This window comes from Helobdella robusta (genome assembly GCF_000326865.2).
Source record: "Helobdella robusta unplaced genomic scaffold HELROscaffold_1, whole genome shotgun sequence".
Classification (NCBI taxonomy): domain Eukaryota; kingdom Metazoa; phylum Annelida; class Clitellata; order Rhynchobdellida; family Glossiphoniidae; genus Helobdella; species Helobdella robusta.
In genome coordinates this window covers 5481986-5499917 of record NW_008703570.1, presented here as the reverse complement: position 1 = coordinate 5499917, position 17932 = coordinate 5481986, and the positions used below count along the sequence as shown (strand labels likewise).

General features: G+C 29.1%; 2 protein-coding genes across 2 annotated transcripts in view; one reads left to right on the top strand and one right to left on the bottom strand.

Moving 5' to 3' along the window:
• The window catches only part of HELRODRAFT_93275 (hypothetical protein), a gene marked incomplete at its 5' end in the record, with an annotated part of 12083 nt that extends 7774 nt beyond the window's left edge, over nucleotides 1-4309 (bottom strand). The window contains 13 exons of the mRNA XM_009010905.1: nucleotides 430-538; nucleotides 870-961; nucleotides 1545-1674; nucleotides 1776-1852; nucleotides 1988-2218; nucleotides 2295-2387; nucleotides 2514-2599; nucleotides 2675-2756; nucleotides 2843-2921; nucleotides 3036-3123; nucleotides 3191-3277; nucleotides 3357-3591; nucleotides 4238-4309. Coding sequence (XP_009009153.1) covers nucleotides 430-538; nucleotides 870-961; nucleotides 1545-1674; nucleotides 1776-1852; nucleotides 1988-2218; nucleotides 2295-2387; nucleotides 2514-2599; nucleotides 2675-2756; nucleotides 2843-2921; nucleotides 3036-3123; nucleotides 3191-3277; nucleotides 3357-3591; nucleotides 4238-4306 — 1458 coding nt within the window. The remainder of the gene's footprint in view (nucleotides 1-429; nucleotides 539-869; nucleotides 962-1544; nucleotides 1675-1775; nucleotides 1853-1987; nucleotides 2219-2294; nucleotides 2388-2513; nucleotides 2600-2674; nucleotides 2757-2842; nucleotides 2922-3035; nucleotides 3124-3190; nucleotides 3278-3356; nucleotides 3592-4237) is intronic.
• A 7682-nt stretch (nucleotides 4310-11991) lies between these two features.
• On the top strand, nucleotides 11992-15048 carry HELRODRAFT_158964 (hypothetical protein; the record flags this gene model as incomplete). The annotated part of the gene is made up of 5 exons (XM_009010904.1): nucleotides 11992-12112; nucleotides 12346-12483; nucleotides 13803-13903; nucleotides 14339-14509; nucleotides 14998-15048. 5 exons carry the CDS (start codon nucleotides 11992-11994, stop codon nucleotides 15046-15048), a joined length of 582 nt encoding a protein of 193 aa, XP_009009152.1.
• Between the last annotated feature and the right edge of the window lie 2884 nt (nucleotides 15049-17932).

Sequence of the window (17932 nt, the reverse complement as noted above, 5' to 3'; positions counted from 1 at the left end):
TAAAAACTAAACGTTCACTAAAAAACTTTAGTGAGAAAAATCGAAAAAACGAACTACAAACATATTAACGCCAAACATTCGGTAGAATTTATAGAATATTGTAAATATAAATAAATATATATATATATATATATATAATATATATTTATATATTTATTTATTTATTCATATATTCAAATAAATCGTTATGACTTTTTTTTGGCTTCGTATTATTTTTATAAACGTGTTTTTAATTCATTCATCATATGGTTTAACAGAAAACCACGTGACTCATGAATACTAACGTGATACACTAAGGAGGTAGTGCCATAAATAAATGGAATGCAATCAATCAATTTAAAGGCTAGCTAGGTCTATAAACATTAAAAATATAAAATACGTCAATATATAATATACAAACCAAACAAATATACAAAAATATATAAATACGTCAAGGGCGTTTCTTCTTTGCTGGCTGAGTGATCCCATCACATCCCACTGGTCGCAAATCTTCTGGCATCTGATGTTCACAGACTTAACATCATGGTAGCCAAGTTGACTGTAGAATGAATTTTTTCTTTTTTTTAGTTATTTTTACAAATTTCATTCGAAGCTAATTTTCCATTTTTTAGTTTTTAGACTTCTTAAAAATTTGTTGACTGATATGAACGAATAGTATGGTGAAATTTCACGTATAGTGGCTGATTTTGTTTTTGCTTTGACAGTTTTTCCTTCTCGCATATTTCTCGTTGCTTGCAAAATACGTATCAACATTTAGATGTACATTTACAAATGAAATTAAATAAAACACGCAACTAAAAAATTCTTAATGTATGGTTATGGTTACAAGACTTATATGGACTGAACATGCATGAATGAAAGGATCTCACTTCAACTCTTGGGCGATGGCAGCAATTTGTTCAACACGTTCCTGATGGCTGGCCAGGTCGCTCTCGAAAGCAACATGTCGTTGTTTCAATGCCTGCACAACCAAGCAGCAAATGTTAAGTGCATTAAGTTGCTTCTTTTTCATCATTTAAATTAACGCTTTAATGTACAAAGATTATTGACTTGAAATGTTCTTCTCATCACAAAAATGATAATAACATAACTATAAATATAAATGAAATTTTGTTATAAACATAGTCAATATTGTTAACTAATCGATTCAGTACATATTCGTTTACTAGATGTTTAAAAAATAATTTGCTTTTTCATTAAACTAAAAAAAATGAGTTTACGAGAAAACACGAGTGACAATATTAAATAAGGTTTAGCTTAATATTCATTAGCATGAAAGAATTATTTTTTTACTTTGATAGTTGAAGAAATACTTTTTAACAGAAAATACCATATCTAACAGAAGAAACTTCAAAATTTGATTGAACAACACGCTCACAATAAAGAGCGATGGTTCTAAAGCGGTTGCTAAATTAAATAATTCGTTACATGAGATGACGGACATCTGTACAATCGTACTTTATCCTAAAAGATAGTAATACTTATTTTGATGTCCATGCATTCGATACACAAACAAATATTAATTACTAAGTAAAGTAAATAACCTTAAGATCGCTGAGTCTGCACTTTTTGAAATCTTGTGCCTGCAGTAAATCTTCTTTGCCTAGAGACCATTCTTCGTGAATGTCACACTTCTGTTTGAACTTACGAGCCAAATGCTCCAAACGTTCGAGCCTTTTACAATTCATTTATTCCCAAATATAAACATACTTTTAACTAAGATAGATTTTATTAAACAGAATTATTTAATTTTTTAATCTTTTTCTCCTTGTAACCTCTGCAATTCTTTCAACAGCCAATCTTCAAAACCCTTCTCCGCACTTTCAAGACCAATCCACGCCGTTGCTATATCCTAGTAGGTGTGTAAGTTATTCATTGTTTTAATATGGATTGCATTAAACTTTTATTTGATTCTTTAAAATATGTTTAAGTCTAAGTGGTGATAACCTTTGAAAATATTGTTGAATAGAAAGCACGAACAACTAACCGAAACCATTTTTCCTTCGGTAGGCATATAAGCAGGTCTGTTGCTTAATCTCAATCTTGTTTGTAGCGTGTTAAACGTGGATTCCAGTTTGGCTTTTTGATCCACCCTCGGAGGCTTGTGAGCTCTGCTGTAATCTCGAAACTCTGCCAATTTGCGTCTTGTACCAGGTATGGTGTTGTCTGTGTGACGGTTTTCTAACCAAGGTCGAGTTTTTCTAATCCAAGCCAAAAGCTGTTTCATGTAAAAATATTATAATTATTATTATATTTGTTATTGTTATTATTATTATTTTGCACTTGTTACTTACATCACTAGCTAATCTTTCGTATTCCTCCATTAGCCTTTCATTTTCTTGGTTAACCTTCAGCACCTTACAAATTCTGTTGGCTGCAGTCTCAGCCTATTTATTTCAAAGAAAATTATATTAAAAAATTCTAGGTACGAATGATAAAATATTTCAATTTGCTCTATTTAAAAAAATGTTTCAATGTTTAAAATATAAAATGAAATTGAAAATTTCCAGAACTTTTTGAGCGCCAGCAAATGCGTGGTAGTAAGCTGAAACGTACGTCATCACTGATCTTTCATCTGGTTTCGCTGAACTTACCATATCTATTAAGAACAATGATTAGATTGTTTGCTTAATATATGAGGATGTCAGTTACACAGGATAAGCATTCAACCCACCATCTGCATCCAACATCTTTGGTATATCTAAATATTTTTCGGCAACATCAAACGCCAAATTTAGATTTTGCAGTGGATTATCCTGTGAAAATAATGTTTGATACCTTTAAACACAATTATTAATCAATTTAAAAAAGGTATAAGTTGTCGATAAATGTCACTACACACTTTCGAGAGTTTTCCATAGTCAAGAAGTTCTGGTCGATGACGGTGGATGAGAGCGCAAAATGCCAAGCCATCTTTGAAGCTTTAATCAAATGCTTAGCGTTAAACAATTTATTTGAGTAATTTTATTTCAGTTTAAGTTTACAAACAAAAAAAAATTTTAACCGTAACAAAAAGATATAATTTTAACGTTAACCTTAGATGGAAATTTTGGACATTGACATTTTTGTAAGGTGCAGTTTTTCTTTGACACCACAACAACAACCCTTCCTTAGCTGTCATTTCTATTTCAAATTTATTTTGTTATTATTGAAACAATGCTGTTACTGTTAATGGCAGCTAAAACCAAACCTTCCACAGAAATGTCCTGGATAGCAAAACGCAGGATGATTGTCCATATCATGCCCAGAGTCATTTTCAAATTGCCGTCAACAATTTCTAGTTTTTTTTATAAGATATTAACCTATTTTAATTAACTGAAACGCAGATAATAAAAACAATTTTAAATTCAATTCACCTTCAGCTCCAATAGAGACAAGATGAACTCCTTTGCTTTCAATAAACTGGAGAGCTTTATTGACATTGGATAATTTGTGAATACGCATTTTGCCCCTGTCTGGTTTGCCTAATTGTTCACCAGAAATGACTTCCAAGAGGAGCATTAACTTGAGACCATTCTGAAAATCTTCTTCTATATTTTCAATCTGTGTTCCCGCTTTTCGCAAATGAGAATTGCACCATGCGGTAAATGTCTGAATGAAATAACACATTTAGTGCAAGTATTGAATAATGTTACGTTAACGAACGTGCTAATTGAAACTACAAATTAAATTAAATTAAAATCATTTTATTCGAAAATTATTTATCTCACACTGTTCTGAAGTTAAAATATTACAGTAAAGAATGTTATTAAAAAATGTACCTAAGCTAAACGCAAAAAAATAAGTTGTTGCAAATTATGTGATAAAATTAAAAAAAAGTTAGTAATAAATAAAATGTGGTTATCAATGTTATCATATCGTGCTTTTCTGCAATTTCAAAAAAATAAACATTTTCACCAATTCTTATTTTAATTCATTCAAATTTCTTTAACTTTGCCAAATTTTTGTTAAAATTGTTGCCGCCAGCATTGAATCAATTAATGGTTATGTGTGCTATCTTGTATATGTGCTTATGTAAATATGAACGAATTATGAATTATAAACAGATGCCTAATAATCTAGTTTGTTTTAACTGTTGAATTTTTTAATGTATTTGAATTAATTTTTAATGTGGATTGTTTGTTACAACAATTGTCAGTATTTATGAAAAATAATTAAAAAACAAATGTATAAATTAAAGTGAGAGCTTAAATTTTCTTCAGGCCACAATCTAAATTACAGTTTATTTTTTAGGAACCTTTTTTTGCTGTCTTTCCCAAGCGGGATCCAGCAATCCCTGTCTTTCCCACTCGTCTTCCTGGCCCATGTATTCCTCCTGGCCCATGGCGTAGTAGCCCGCGGGCAATCCATCTGGGTAGTACATTTCCCCGACCACTGTTTTATTATTTCAAAAATCATCGAAACTTTTCACAGACAGTCAAATCGAAAAATTTTGAAAATAAAAAAAAATTAGATCCATATTTACAAATTTGATAAAAATTATATTATGAAATATTTTGCATATATATGAATAATTTATTTTATTCATTCATTTATATATAGCTATTAGAACAAGTTATCCAAACTTTGCAACCAATAAATAAATGACTTCAAATATCCATTAAATAGTGTAAGGAGTTTCAAATTTCATCAAGTAAAAATAAATCTTTCAAATGAGAAACCTTCTTGAATTAATTAATTACTCAAAAAGTATAAATAACCTTGAATGACTACACTCGACTGCTATCGATAAGAAAAGTCGAAAGTAGGAACAGTTCCCTACTGACAATGTTACTACATCGCTTGTGCTGTTACGTATTTCAAGAGAATATCCTCTCACATCATTCCTACCATCCTTGCTTGTTATATCGGCGTACATTCTTTCCTAAACCATATTACATACATACATAAATATATATATATATACATATATATATATATATATATATATATATATATATATATATATATATTCATATTCATTTATCTTTTTTCACACACACATATATATATATAGTATATATATAAATATATATATATATATACATATATATATATTTAATTGTTTATATATAATTAGGAATATATCCGGTGCATTACCTAAAATGTATATGGCGTATGAACATTTATCGAAATAGTAAAATAGCAGAGGAAAAGCGTAACGAATAAATAATATATACAATAAAAATTTATTCATGTTAAATCATAGATATATTATAAATTATAGGAAGAGAGAAATTGAAAGAGAGAGAGAGAGAGAGAGAGAAAGAGAGAGAGAAAGAGAGAGGAAGAATAATAACTTTAATAAACAAGTTCATCTCCAGCATTTATTGTACTTTGAACTTTCTTTCACATAAAAAAAATCGCAGAGGGTCACGCTATTGTTTATTTAAAAAAAATTTAAGTTTCTTTTGGTTTTAACTCTGACAAGTGTATGCGCTTTTTGAATTACGAGATCAATTAATTGTATATTAAAACACAGGCAAATAAAATTGTATATACGACGACCAATGTAATATGCACAATATGTTCCGTGAAGCAACTTTTTTCTTTATTCCAACGTTTTTCAATTACATATATATGTATATATAATATATCTAATATATAATGCACACATTGGAGCTTACAATGCTTCTTTGCAACGTATGCATCAGTTGCTTAATAGCGGTTAAAAACATCATACACGTATTTCAGTATGTAGAGTTCTATTATATCTACGAGGCAAATGAAGCAAATTCATTTGGATATCCAAATTTATTATGCTGTAAATCATGTTTATAAATGTAAAAAATGCTAACGAAATATTTAAGGTGTGAATATATAAATAATGGATATTTAATTCTCACTTTAACACTTTAAAACTTTAAAACATTTCTAACACACACACACACACACACACACACACACACACACACATACTCACACGCACACAAACACAAACAAACGCACAGACACACACCACACTTATCACTGATCTGTTTTCTTGATGTACTTATATTACAATCATAATATGAGCACACAAACATAGGCTATAGAAACCCCGAAAATTTCGGCAAAGGTCCGCTTCGACATTTCGACAAACCTATCATGAGCTTATCGCGTCTGTTCCTCAGACCTTCTCATTTAACACGAAGAAGATTGAAATGCCTCACAACATGAGAACCCATCGCATGCTCATGCAAACCCTCCCCGAACACGATGATACATGCAAATCAACGACTTGATACATGCATAAAAATAGGTATGAACATATGCTATAATTTGTTTAATATTTCAAAAATTAGATTATATAACATTCGGATGAGTTTTTAAACATTTGAAAAGGTAAAAAGATGAATGAATTAACCTTATTTAGGGAGAGTTTAATTAATATATATATATAATGTTTGCACAAATTAATTTTGAATGGCCTTCTCGCGCTTAAAATTAGAAGATTGACACTCACAAGAAAGAAAAACACACTGCGTATTTTTCAGTGGCTGTTTATGACAATAAAAATTAAATATTTTTATAAAATATTTGTTTAAATGTCAAAAGATGATTTAAATAATTAAATTAATTTTTGTCACTGTATAACACAAGATCCGAAAGACGATCGATCGAACATACAAACGAATAAACAAACAAACAAACAAATGAACGAACAAACAAAAAAACAAACTGAGTGATAAATCCAATTAAAGAAAAAAAACTTCACAATGTCGATTTTTTATTACAAACCAGTCGAACACTACGGGATAGAAAATCTTAAAATCTGAATGAAACAAAACATTTGAAGTGAAAATCAAAATGTACCAAATGTAAATAATATTGTGGTTGGTCGTGCTGGTGAAATTGCAGTTCGAATAACTGTTAATGTAGGTTTAATCCATTGCGTCAAAATCGAATATTGTTTATCAAGTAACGATGATATTTTTATATTGACAACATCGGATAACTGTCATCCCGTCAACCTGTTAGATCAATCATGATACGTCATATGTTATGTTAGATCAATCATGCAGCAAGGCCATTTTTAGCCGAGTTTGCTTGAGACAGAATTTTTTTTCCGTGCTTTTAATTATTTTTCAACAAACTTTTTGCTATATAAAAATTGATTTGCCAGCTTTAAACTATTTTAAAGCAAATACATTTAAATTTATTGTTAATTCACTTGACAATAGACAGACCTGGTATCATGTTATCATTGTTTTAGTTGCTACTTGCTCTTGAACACATTTGATGCGATTGCATACTTCTGGCTGGAGATTTCTATATTCACTATATAGAACGAGTTACCAACATACTGTTACTTGAACTTTTACATCTATTTAAAATGTTAGTCATTGAACCAACACATTATTTAGAGGATTCGATCATTTGTTGGCCTCATTAATTAAATTGTATGCCCATAAGTGAGGGTACCGTTCACACAAGTGGCATTTTTTTCTAACAGTTCAATTTGCGTAAACCTTTTAATTTTTGAAATGGGTTGGTTGATTCTATAACTCCATAATTTGCCTCCAAATAGATAATATAACAATTCATTTTGAATATAAATAAATTAACAAAATGCAGAATAAAATAAATAAAACACTGAAAACCATAAAAAATTGGTATCAGATTAAAACAAAAGCTTGGTGTGGTGGATCCCATTAAAAGCAAACCAAATGAACAAATTCAAAGGTAAAGAGATAATCTCCCAGTGCTCAAATGCCGTTAAACTGCAAAAGAAGGAAACTGATTAGAACAGCAGCGAATTAATAAACTGACCATCATTACATTTATGAATTGAGAGGTGTTTAATTTTGAGATTTCAAATAGAGCCGTTGATTATTTTATGAGTTTCAATAACCGATTAGCTTAGTCACTAAAGTTTGATTTCAAAATGTCAATAAAAAATCGTTGATAATTTTTGAATTTTATGTTATCGGCATACATCACAAATTTTAATTTTTTAAATTACCAGTGGATCTTTGTAAGTTGCAAGTTATTTAACTACTTCTTTTCAATCAACGATTTCATACAAATTTTAAATAAAATTTTTCATTGAAAAGCTTTAAAAAATAAACTTCTGAAAATACGTCATACATTTTTGCTAAGTGAAAAAAATGTTACGACAAAACTAACAACTAGAGGTTAAGGTTAACTAAATTTCACTAATAGAGGATAGGGACAAAGAGAATCAGTCTATAATTTTAAAAATCCCTTTCACTCCCACTCCCTAATATTGGTATGACTTTCTAATTTTAAACTATTTAGGAATATCTCCATTTGATAGCAATAAATTAAAAGGATACACAAGAGGTGTTATGATTTTTATTTATTGATACTAAAAAATTACCAACACATGTTACTGTTGCCACGTTGGATCAAATTTTTAGCTCTGAAATATTTGACTGCTGATATTACATCCAAAATTTAATAAATTTTAAAAACATGACATTTATGTTTGTGTAAGAGAAAAAAATTTCAATGGGGGAGTTTATTTAAAAGACATTTTACCAAATCATTAAATTGTAAATATGATAAATTTCCTTAAACATAAATTTTTGAAGCTCAGTCTCTTAAATAAAAAACTCTTCTTTTCTATTAAAGATAAATATGCAAATTTGTCTTAAAAACTTTTTCTGTATTTGGTAAAAATTTTCTTGTAAGCCAATTTCTAAAGTTTTTGTATTTATAATTTTAGAACAGTTTCTGAGTTTATGGAATTTTTTTCTATTTGGTCACGTTTATGGAATAAATATGCTTTGCAAATCAATGTATTTACATTGTTCTAATATTACGTTAGAGCTAGCCCATTTAGATTAAGTTTGTTATAAAAAGTAACATTTCTAATGAAATTTTTTATTTTGTAGAAAACAAAATACTGAAATTACCTGAATTTTTTAAAGATATGAAATATAATGTTTATTTCTGTAAAATGTTTATAGTGGATGTTCGGCTGAGGTATGTAGTAATGGTGGTTGTAAAAATAAGAGTGTCGTATTTATTATGGAATGAATGTTAATTGGTCGATTAATTCATAAATAATTGGTGTTCTAACTGTAGAAAGCAGTTGTTGTATTGTGTGTTCATTATAATGGCGGAATATTATTTTAATATTAATTAACGTATAAACTTTATTATTATTTGTGTATTATCATTGAAACAATTTATTATTAATTTTTATATTTGTATACGTATACATTATATAACGTGTAGTAAAACCATACTTTAATAATACAGTTTTCATGCCCCATCATTAACCGTATAAATTTGATCACCCTATTTCATAGCTGAAATGATACCGCTGAGCAAATGTATACCTTCCAGTAGTTACAACATATTTGTGTCAGTCAAAGAATAAATTTGAGTCACATTGTAAATTTTCACTTCATGGATTTACACAAACGGATATAGAACACTGAAATGCTAAATTTTCTATTGTATACAAAACTGGTGTTATTATCGAAAACATCTAAGACAGCTTCTTGCTTTGGAACGTATGCATGAGTTGACAAATTTTACCGAATATCCCAAAATTTAGATGGTGTCTAGAATAGTATATTGAAAATAGAATTGAATACATGGTTTTTAATTAGCTATTTCTTACTATTTTCAATGTTATTTTGTTAACGGATTTTTCATAAACGAAATAAGTTTAACATATTTTGATGCAGAATGACAACAATATAACGAAAAATAGCGCTCGGCTATTTGATGAAACCGGCTAAAAAATGATGAGCAGCACAATAATTTTCGTTTAGATAATATAAAAATTGACAAAACATATCGGGTACCAATTCCATTAACATTTTAAATGCTTCAAGTCAAAAATTTTTGACAAAACAAATTAGGTGTTTGTGTGTATGGAGATGATCTTAAGAATAAGTTAATGTTTATATGCATGTCAATTCAATTATTGTATTGATACTATGCATTGATACCTTGATATTACTACTAAAATAAGTATGTTTCTCAATGAGTGAGAATTATTTTTTCCAACTGGGTGGAATGTACTAGTTAAACATATTTACACAAGTGCTGTCGAAAATTGCGTGTTGCCAAATTATTAAATATATTTAGGTATTTTAATAAACCGTACATAAAAAACATTTTTATAAGCTTAATTTGTTAAAAATATATTTAATTATTTCGCCACAATTTTACAAATTATGTTTGTTTCAAATTTTAATGGAGAAGTTGAAAAAACTTTTTGAAACTTTTTCTATCGTTATAAAAATTTTTAATTCAAAATTTGTTTATTTATAAAATTTTTTTAGTAAAAATTATATTACAAGTAACGTGGAGTATGTAAGGACATTTCATTAGACATTATTGATATGCCCTCTCTTCATTTATACTAAAACTAATTTGATACATGATATATATTATCCATGTTAATGTTTATTTTAAAAAAAATCTCTTAAAAATTGTCCAATACTATACATAGAAAGTTGTTTGGAATCAGTTGAATACTGAAAATGGGAAATGAATGAAAAGAAACCAATTTAGAAAAGTCTATCGGAATAAGTTGAAGTAAAAAAATTAAGTCTCGTCGGATATATTTATAAAAGAAAAATGACAGATTGATGATTCTAACATGCATTAATAAGGTTAAAAAACTGAAATTATAATTAGGCGAATGACGTTTTTGAACAAAATGAGGTTTGAACGTTGAATTTAAATAATTAGACTACGATAGAAAAGGATATTGGAAATTGATAAGAAATCGATGTTAAGAGTCAACACCATCGGCTGCAACGTTCCCTCAAGGGATCGTAATATATATATATATATATATATATATATATATATATATATTTATATATATATTGAATTAGGATATATATATATATATTGAATTAAGATATATATATATATATATATTTATTTATTTATTTATATATATATATATATATATATATATATATATATATATATTGGATTGAGACTGTCAGAAATGCAATTATTGATAAAAATCACAGCATGTTCGGCGTTAGTTATTATCCAATATAACTTTTCGATTTTTCTAACGGTTGATCGTGAATCATTTTCAAGTTTTTTTAGTCAATAACGAAATGAGGTTTGAACGAAACCAAACCAAAATCATAACCAAAACCAAAATTTTTTTTATTTTATGCATGATCGAACCGAAAAGTTTTTTTCGGTATTCGGTCTTTTTTCATTTTTCAATCCATTTTTCGGTATTTCGAAGATGGTATAAGAGTACCGAAAAAAGCTTTTCTGTTCTATCATGCATAAGATAAACAATTTTGGTTTTGAACTAAAAATACTTGGAAATGATTTACGATCAACCGTTAGAAAAATCGAAAAGTTAAATTGGAAGTTAACTAGTTAACTAACGTCGAACATGCTGTGATTTTCATCATTAACATATATATATATATATATATATATATTAATATATATATATATACATATATATATTTATATTGTTGAATGTTGATATATATATATATATATATATATATATATATATTAAAATATATATTTATATAGGTACGTACTTAGGGAAGTATTAACCCGTTAATATGTATGCACACATACTTATAAAGTTTATTCATGTCATATTTAATAAATAAAATATAATACATATAGTATAGATATATCCTTATATGAACTGCATGAAGCTCAGCCTCTTATTTAAACACACACACTCTTAGTCATTTGTTCGCATCCCGTGTTCGTTTGAGATGCGATGTTGGCTGCGAACGTGCCTGTGGTTGTTAGTTTGTAGTTAGGATATAAAATCTTATATTTATATTAACAAGTTGTTCGATTTAGTTCCAAAGTTAGATATTGTTGTATAAAAATTTATTGTAAATAGTTCTTTCAAGTTAATACTGATAAGTTTAAAGAAACCATCTTCCATAAAGTAAAATAAAGGTACCAGCAAATTTATTTTTACTACCGGTTTTTATTAAAAACACATTTTATTCACAAAAAGTTTTCGCTCTGTTGTTATTTATAATATTAAGTTTTTTGTAATTTAATTCTTTAATTAATTCTATTATTTTCCAGAAAATGGATAAGAATAGGATCAGTGAACAGTGTCTCCTATCTTTCATTTGTTTCGTGTCGATATACTTATCCAATTTCGGAATTTGTTTCAACGTTGATACGATTGATCCTAAAACGTGGAAAGGTGTACCTGGCTCATACTTCGGATTTTCTTTTGACTTTTATAATTACCAAGATACGTTGAGGTATAAATTTGCGGTTTATTTTTTACACATTAAAAAAATTTTTAACTTGAAAAAATTTAAGTTTCCACTTTAGCATAAGGATAGACTATAAATAGATTAGGTAGATTTTTATCATGCTAGATGTATTTAGTATTCTCAACACACACAAACTCACACTATCACAAACATACAGACGGACGCGCGCATACACACACTTTATACCGAGAAATAAACTGGAATTTGTTAGACAAAAAAAGATCCAACAAGGTTGAAAATGAAGATAATTTTTTGCTCAGTATCGGGTGCCTAGGGATCGACGAGAAATCGCCAAGTTTCCTAAACAATTGTGGTTCATCATTAAAATAAGATTTTTCAGCATCAAATCTATTGCCTCAAAATTTAACAAGTTAAAATTTGTTAACTGATAAGGTACGAACTTATTTTGTCGCAAACTTGGCACGGTTCATTATACAAAGGTTATGTCTGTTTGACCACGCCGCCTAATAAAATATTTGTCGATTATACACAACTTGATGATCTAACTTTTTGTGGAAATATTATTTTCTTCATTAGTTTCCTAAAAAAAAAAGTCGAATCGCCTCCAAATGAGACATTTGAACCCTTGCCATTAGTTTTGTTTCCAAATAAACCCAAGTCATTTTGTTATTTTTTATTGTATATATCTTCCGCGAATTTTTCTTAATTTATAGTTAATAATGAATTGTGACTTCGAAACAGCTTACCAGCTTCAACCAGGATTGGCACTCAAAATGTTTTGTATATAATTAAGTTTATTCTTTGTTAATTATTTAAGTTTATTATTTATGGAATAACCCACTACATTCCAGTAGCGCTCTGATTAGCGCTCTATAGAGTTTTTGACAATAACAGTTTAATATATATTTAATTTTGACCTTTTTTTTTATTAAAATCAACACTCTCACCCCGGTCCACTGAGTAAAGCCACTTTTCCTTTCTAGGCAGACCTTTCAACTTTTTTTTTATAAAGTTTGCTTTTATATAAAAAAATAATCTAAAGAAAATAACTTTTTTAAAACATAATACGGATTTCCGTTAGTTAAGGCAAATTAAGAGCAATTAAATAGCAGCCGTAAAATTATACACTTGGCACTCAGGGTTGTATAATACTAATAATTATAACACAGCTAATACTACTACTACTACTACTGCAACATCCACCAACACCGCCACTACTACTATTATTATTATTTTTACTACTACTACTACTATTATTTTCAAATATCACTTCATATCCTTTTGAAAACTTTAGAGTTAATTTTAGAAAATTTCTTAAATGTTTTGGAAGCAGGATGTAGTATATAGTTTGTATCAAACCTATCGGGGTTTAACTGATATCGAAACGAAAAAAAAATTAACATAACAAAATTCTGTAATTTTATTGGTAACTGTTTTTCATATCTGATACATTTTTATTGTTAAAAAGACATTTTTTGCAGCGTTATGGTTGGCGCTCCTAAGTTTCAGACGAATGACGTTACAAAGCAATCTTATTTTAATTGCAAGTTTACGGAGAAATCGTGCACGAAGAGAAATTATGAATTGCGTTAGTCCTAATCACTTTTCGTTTTTGAATTCATGTTTGATAAACAAATTTCATGATACTTTTAGAGGTTAAAAATATCGCCCAAGTTCGTGAATTAATGGGCAATAACACCATCTGGTTTGGCGTTAGCATGTCTACTGATTATGCAACTAAAAATGCACTTATAGTGAGTTAATTTTTTTATTATTTTTCTGTTATCTGCATTTTTTAAGTCGTTGAAACCTGACTATTATTTCCATCAGTAACTCAATGTAAATAAATAATCAAATCAGCAATTTAAGAATGCTACAAATAATGATCGTCAAACTTTGTTTCAATGAATTAAAACGTAATTTAGGCTGAGTTTCTTTGAAATTATTATTCTAAAGAGAAATAAATTAAATATTTTCACAATTGATTTCTTAATTTTTTTAACATTTTTAAATGACATAATTATACTCATGACAATTCAAGATGTTTGTTGAACATAATGATAAAGTTTAATTTTTGACAATGGTGACAAATTTTCTTTTATGACAGATGTTACTTATTTTTGAAAGCGATGTTTTGAAATTTAGAAAAATAATACAATTGTAGTGCTCATATTAACTTGCAATTGCAGGTATGTGCTCACTTGTACACGTATATGTTGATCGATCGGCAAATGATTGAAGGATTTTGTCAGCTGGTGAATGATGGTCAAAAAGGCCAAAGTTTTGGCAATTGTGCTGGTTGTCAGGGCTCTTTAAACTGTCAAATATGCCAGACTGGCTCAAGTCTTTACTTCAAAGATGTTTGTTTTTTTTGCTTATTTTATTCAATGTTTTGCTAATGTTCAAACATATATAAAATGGCTGTACCTGCTTATCACTTCATGCTCGCTTCATCTTGTTAAGCATTACAAATCTTTTACTTGGTTCGTACATTTTGGCAATAATAATTGTTAGCCTTGATTTTGAATTTAAGCATAAATTTTTCTTTTCCACTGATTTTAAACTTTTAAAAAAATAATTTTTTGATGTCAAAAAAATTCGTGATTTTAATATTAGGTGTGCCCGATGCTTTATTAATGCAATATTAAGAAATCTTCATTGAAAATGTGCAAACGGTTCAATTTGTATTCTATAAGTAATGGCAATGGTTATTGCAACTGATATTTTATCTCGACCACACACACGCAGCGTGTGTGAGCACGCGTGAATCACTGAGTATGTGCCTAACACTAACCTGCATTTTAGGTTTGTTCAAACCTTTTTTAATAACTCCTAAAATGCAAAACAGCTGATCCTATTTGAAACTCAAATAGCTGGCGGAAGGGCCAAAACGTTTTAATATCTGCTTCGTGTGCCTGTGATCAAGTGTTGAGTTTTATTCTGGAATGCTTCAGTCAATTTTACATTTTGCATTCATTTATTTTTGAAAAAACGACTGACTTGAAAAATTTTACAAATAAAGTGATTAAATCGGCACTTGCTTTTACGATTAACGTGTCAGTAAAAACTTAGCATTTGTTCTTAAACCGCTTGCTAGCGGCATAAAGTGAATAGTCGGAATATAAGCTGCTTTCAAACGGTTAGGTTGCTTGAAATGTATCGGCTGTTTTTTTTTGCTAGCTATTTCATTCGTGACCACTAACAAACATCGTTCTATTTAAAAATAATCCGTCCTCATTGGTAAAACTCTAATTGCCAATATAATAGAATCAGGAGAGTTCAGGAGTCTCTAGGAAAACATCTTTGCAAACAAAACGGTTCAAAATACAATACTTAAATCTTGGCCATTTATATAGCGCTTTAGAGTCGTTTTCATGTTCAGATCTAAATTACGACAAATCTGAAAGGTGGTTGATAAAATATTATTTGCCAAATCTATAAAAAAAAGTATTTGTTATGCATCGATCAGACAAGAGAGTTTGGTCATGACAATTCTGGTACGTACTTCATGGAAACGCGGGTTGTTCAAATTTTTAAAAGAGTTATTCCAATTTCACTATGATATTTAATGTTCTGCTTTTTTCAATAATTATGATAATATCTGGAGATTTAAATAAAATCATAATTAATTTATATTTCATTCAATCACTTTTACCAATAAAAAAATGAACAAATGGTTTTCATTTTAGTGCTCTTATAAAATTTGTTTGCTATTAAATTTGCATCCTTTCAACGCAGCATAAAACAAAGCTATTTTTGCACATTCACGAACAACAATGCAGAAAAATATTTAATTAACATCTTTTAGTGGATTCTAAAACATAAACTTAGAATAATTTCAAATGCTTCTTTTTCGTAGTGGTGTTCAAGTAAAATTATAAAGCAAAAGTTGGCAATTTTTTCTGAGTCTGAGGCTGGAAGTCAGAGTGGCAGGCTGAAAATTATACGTCTACCTCTTCCTAAACAAAAAACTTACGAAAAAGAGATTTTATACTCGTCAGTAAAATAACCTTACGTTCGACAAGGCATTTTTTAAAGCAATTTTTTAATTAAATTAAAAGCTCCAATTAAGAAATATAACTGCATTTTTGGCTTTGATCAGTTGCTATCATACGTACAATTATTAGAAATTATCATTCCGTTTTCAGTTTTGATTAACTAAGTAAAAAGTCTGTGAACGAATTTAAGAATTTGGAAATTTTTTAGCTATATTTGATCGGATTTGCATATAATTCGTGTAGCTTATTAAATTTTTATTCTAGGTTGCGCCTAATTGCACGCAAATTCATCATTTAAAAAAAGAGTCCTTTTTTTATTGTTATATGAGACTCTTCTGTGCCGGAGTATGCAAAAGTGTGGAATTATATTAATACACTTAAGTATTTAAACCTTCCAACGTTAAAATTTTGTGAGCTAGAGTAGATTCGATAATTTTAAACAAGCAACTTAAAATTGAAAAAGACAATGAAATGTAACCCGTTGCGAAATATTTTGATTGTTCTAGAAGTAAAACTCAGGACACAACTCAAAGTTGAAATTGCCTAGCTTTAGAAGTAACGTTATAAAATGTTTTTTTAACATGTAGAATCATTCCCATCTGGAATTGTTTGTTGAGAGATTGCATGTGGTATGAATAAATTTAAGAACGAATTAGATAATTGTTGTATGAATGTGGATTATAAATATGATTGAAACTTAGTTTTCCTTATTACAAATATGTGGGTAGAAAGTTTAATGCGTTTTATTATTATAAGTTTAATTTGAAGTCTGGATTGGATTTATGAAAATATCTAAAAATTCTTTTTGCGTGTTTAGTAGCTTACAGGTTTTTTTAATTATGTTTATTTTCTTTTACTATTATTTTAAGTTCTTTTGTGTGTGTGTTTAAAGTGAGAGTATTGAATTTATATCACACTTTTAGAACTTTAAGGGTTCCATTTATTTAGAATTTTCTTATATTTTTTGGAATTCTTTTTCATATCCGTTTTTACGTTTCATGAAATTAATTTGTTTAAAAAAAATTTGGATACATGAACTGGACAGTGTCTGCTTTCATTATTATTATTATTATTATAAACTCGAAGAAACCGAATTTCAGCAGTGCGGTTACATATGGGGTCCCACAACAAGCCTTAGAACAAGAGCATGGTTACAATTTGCAGACGACACAGCAATCATCGCCAACAACACCGAAAGTGCACAAAAGCTTATTGACATAAACCGGGCATGGTGTATCGCAACCGGCGTGAAATTAAGAATTGATAAATGTTCAACATTCGGTATGAGGAAAAAAAACGGTACTTATGAACAATTTCTCCCGATGCTGATTATCGACGAAAAACCAATTCCTCATGTCGACATAGGCGGACACTTTGTCTATCTGGGCAAAACCTATGATTTTGAAGGCAACAACAGTAGGGCCAAAGAACAGCTGAATGGTAAGCTAAAAAATTTGCTATTAGTGATTAACAAACTGGACACGACGGCAAATTGGAAACTACAAATTCTACGTAGATATATACCGTCGCAATTGGCATTTGAGTTGCGGACATACGACATTTCCTTGACCTGGATAGGCAACTGCCTCGACCCTCTCATTGTTGAATCGGTGAGATCATGGCTGTCACTACCTATCAGCAGCTGTGTGTCTGAATGCATGTCGCTCCCCTTCAAATTGGGAGGCTTGAACATTAGGTCTCTCAAGCACTATGCCGAATCTATGCGAATTAAACTACGCAATTATCTAAAATCAAACGGCAAAGACGAACTTAAGTGCTTGTGGG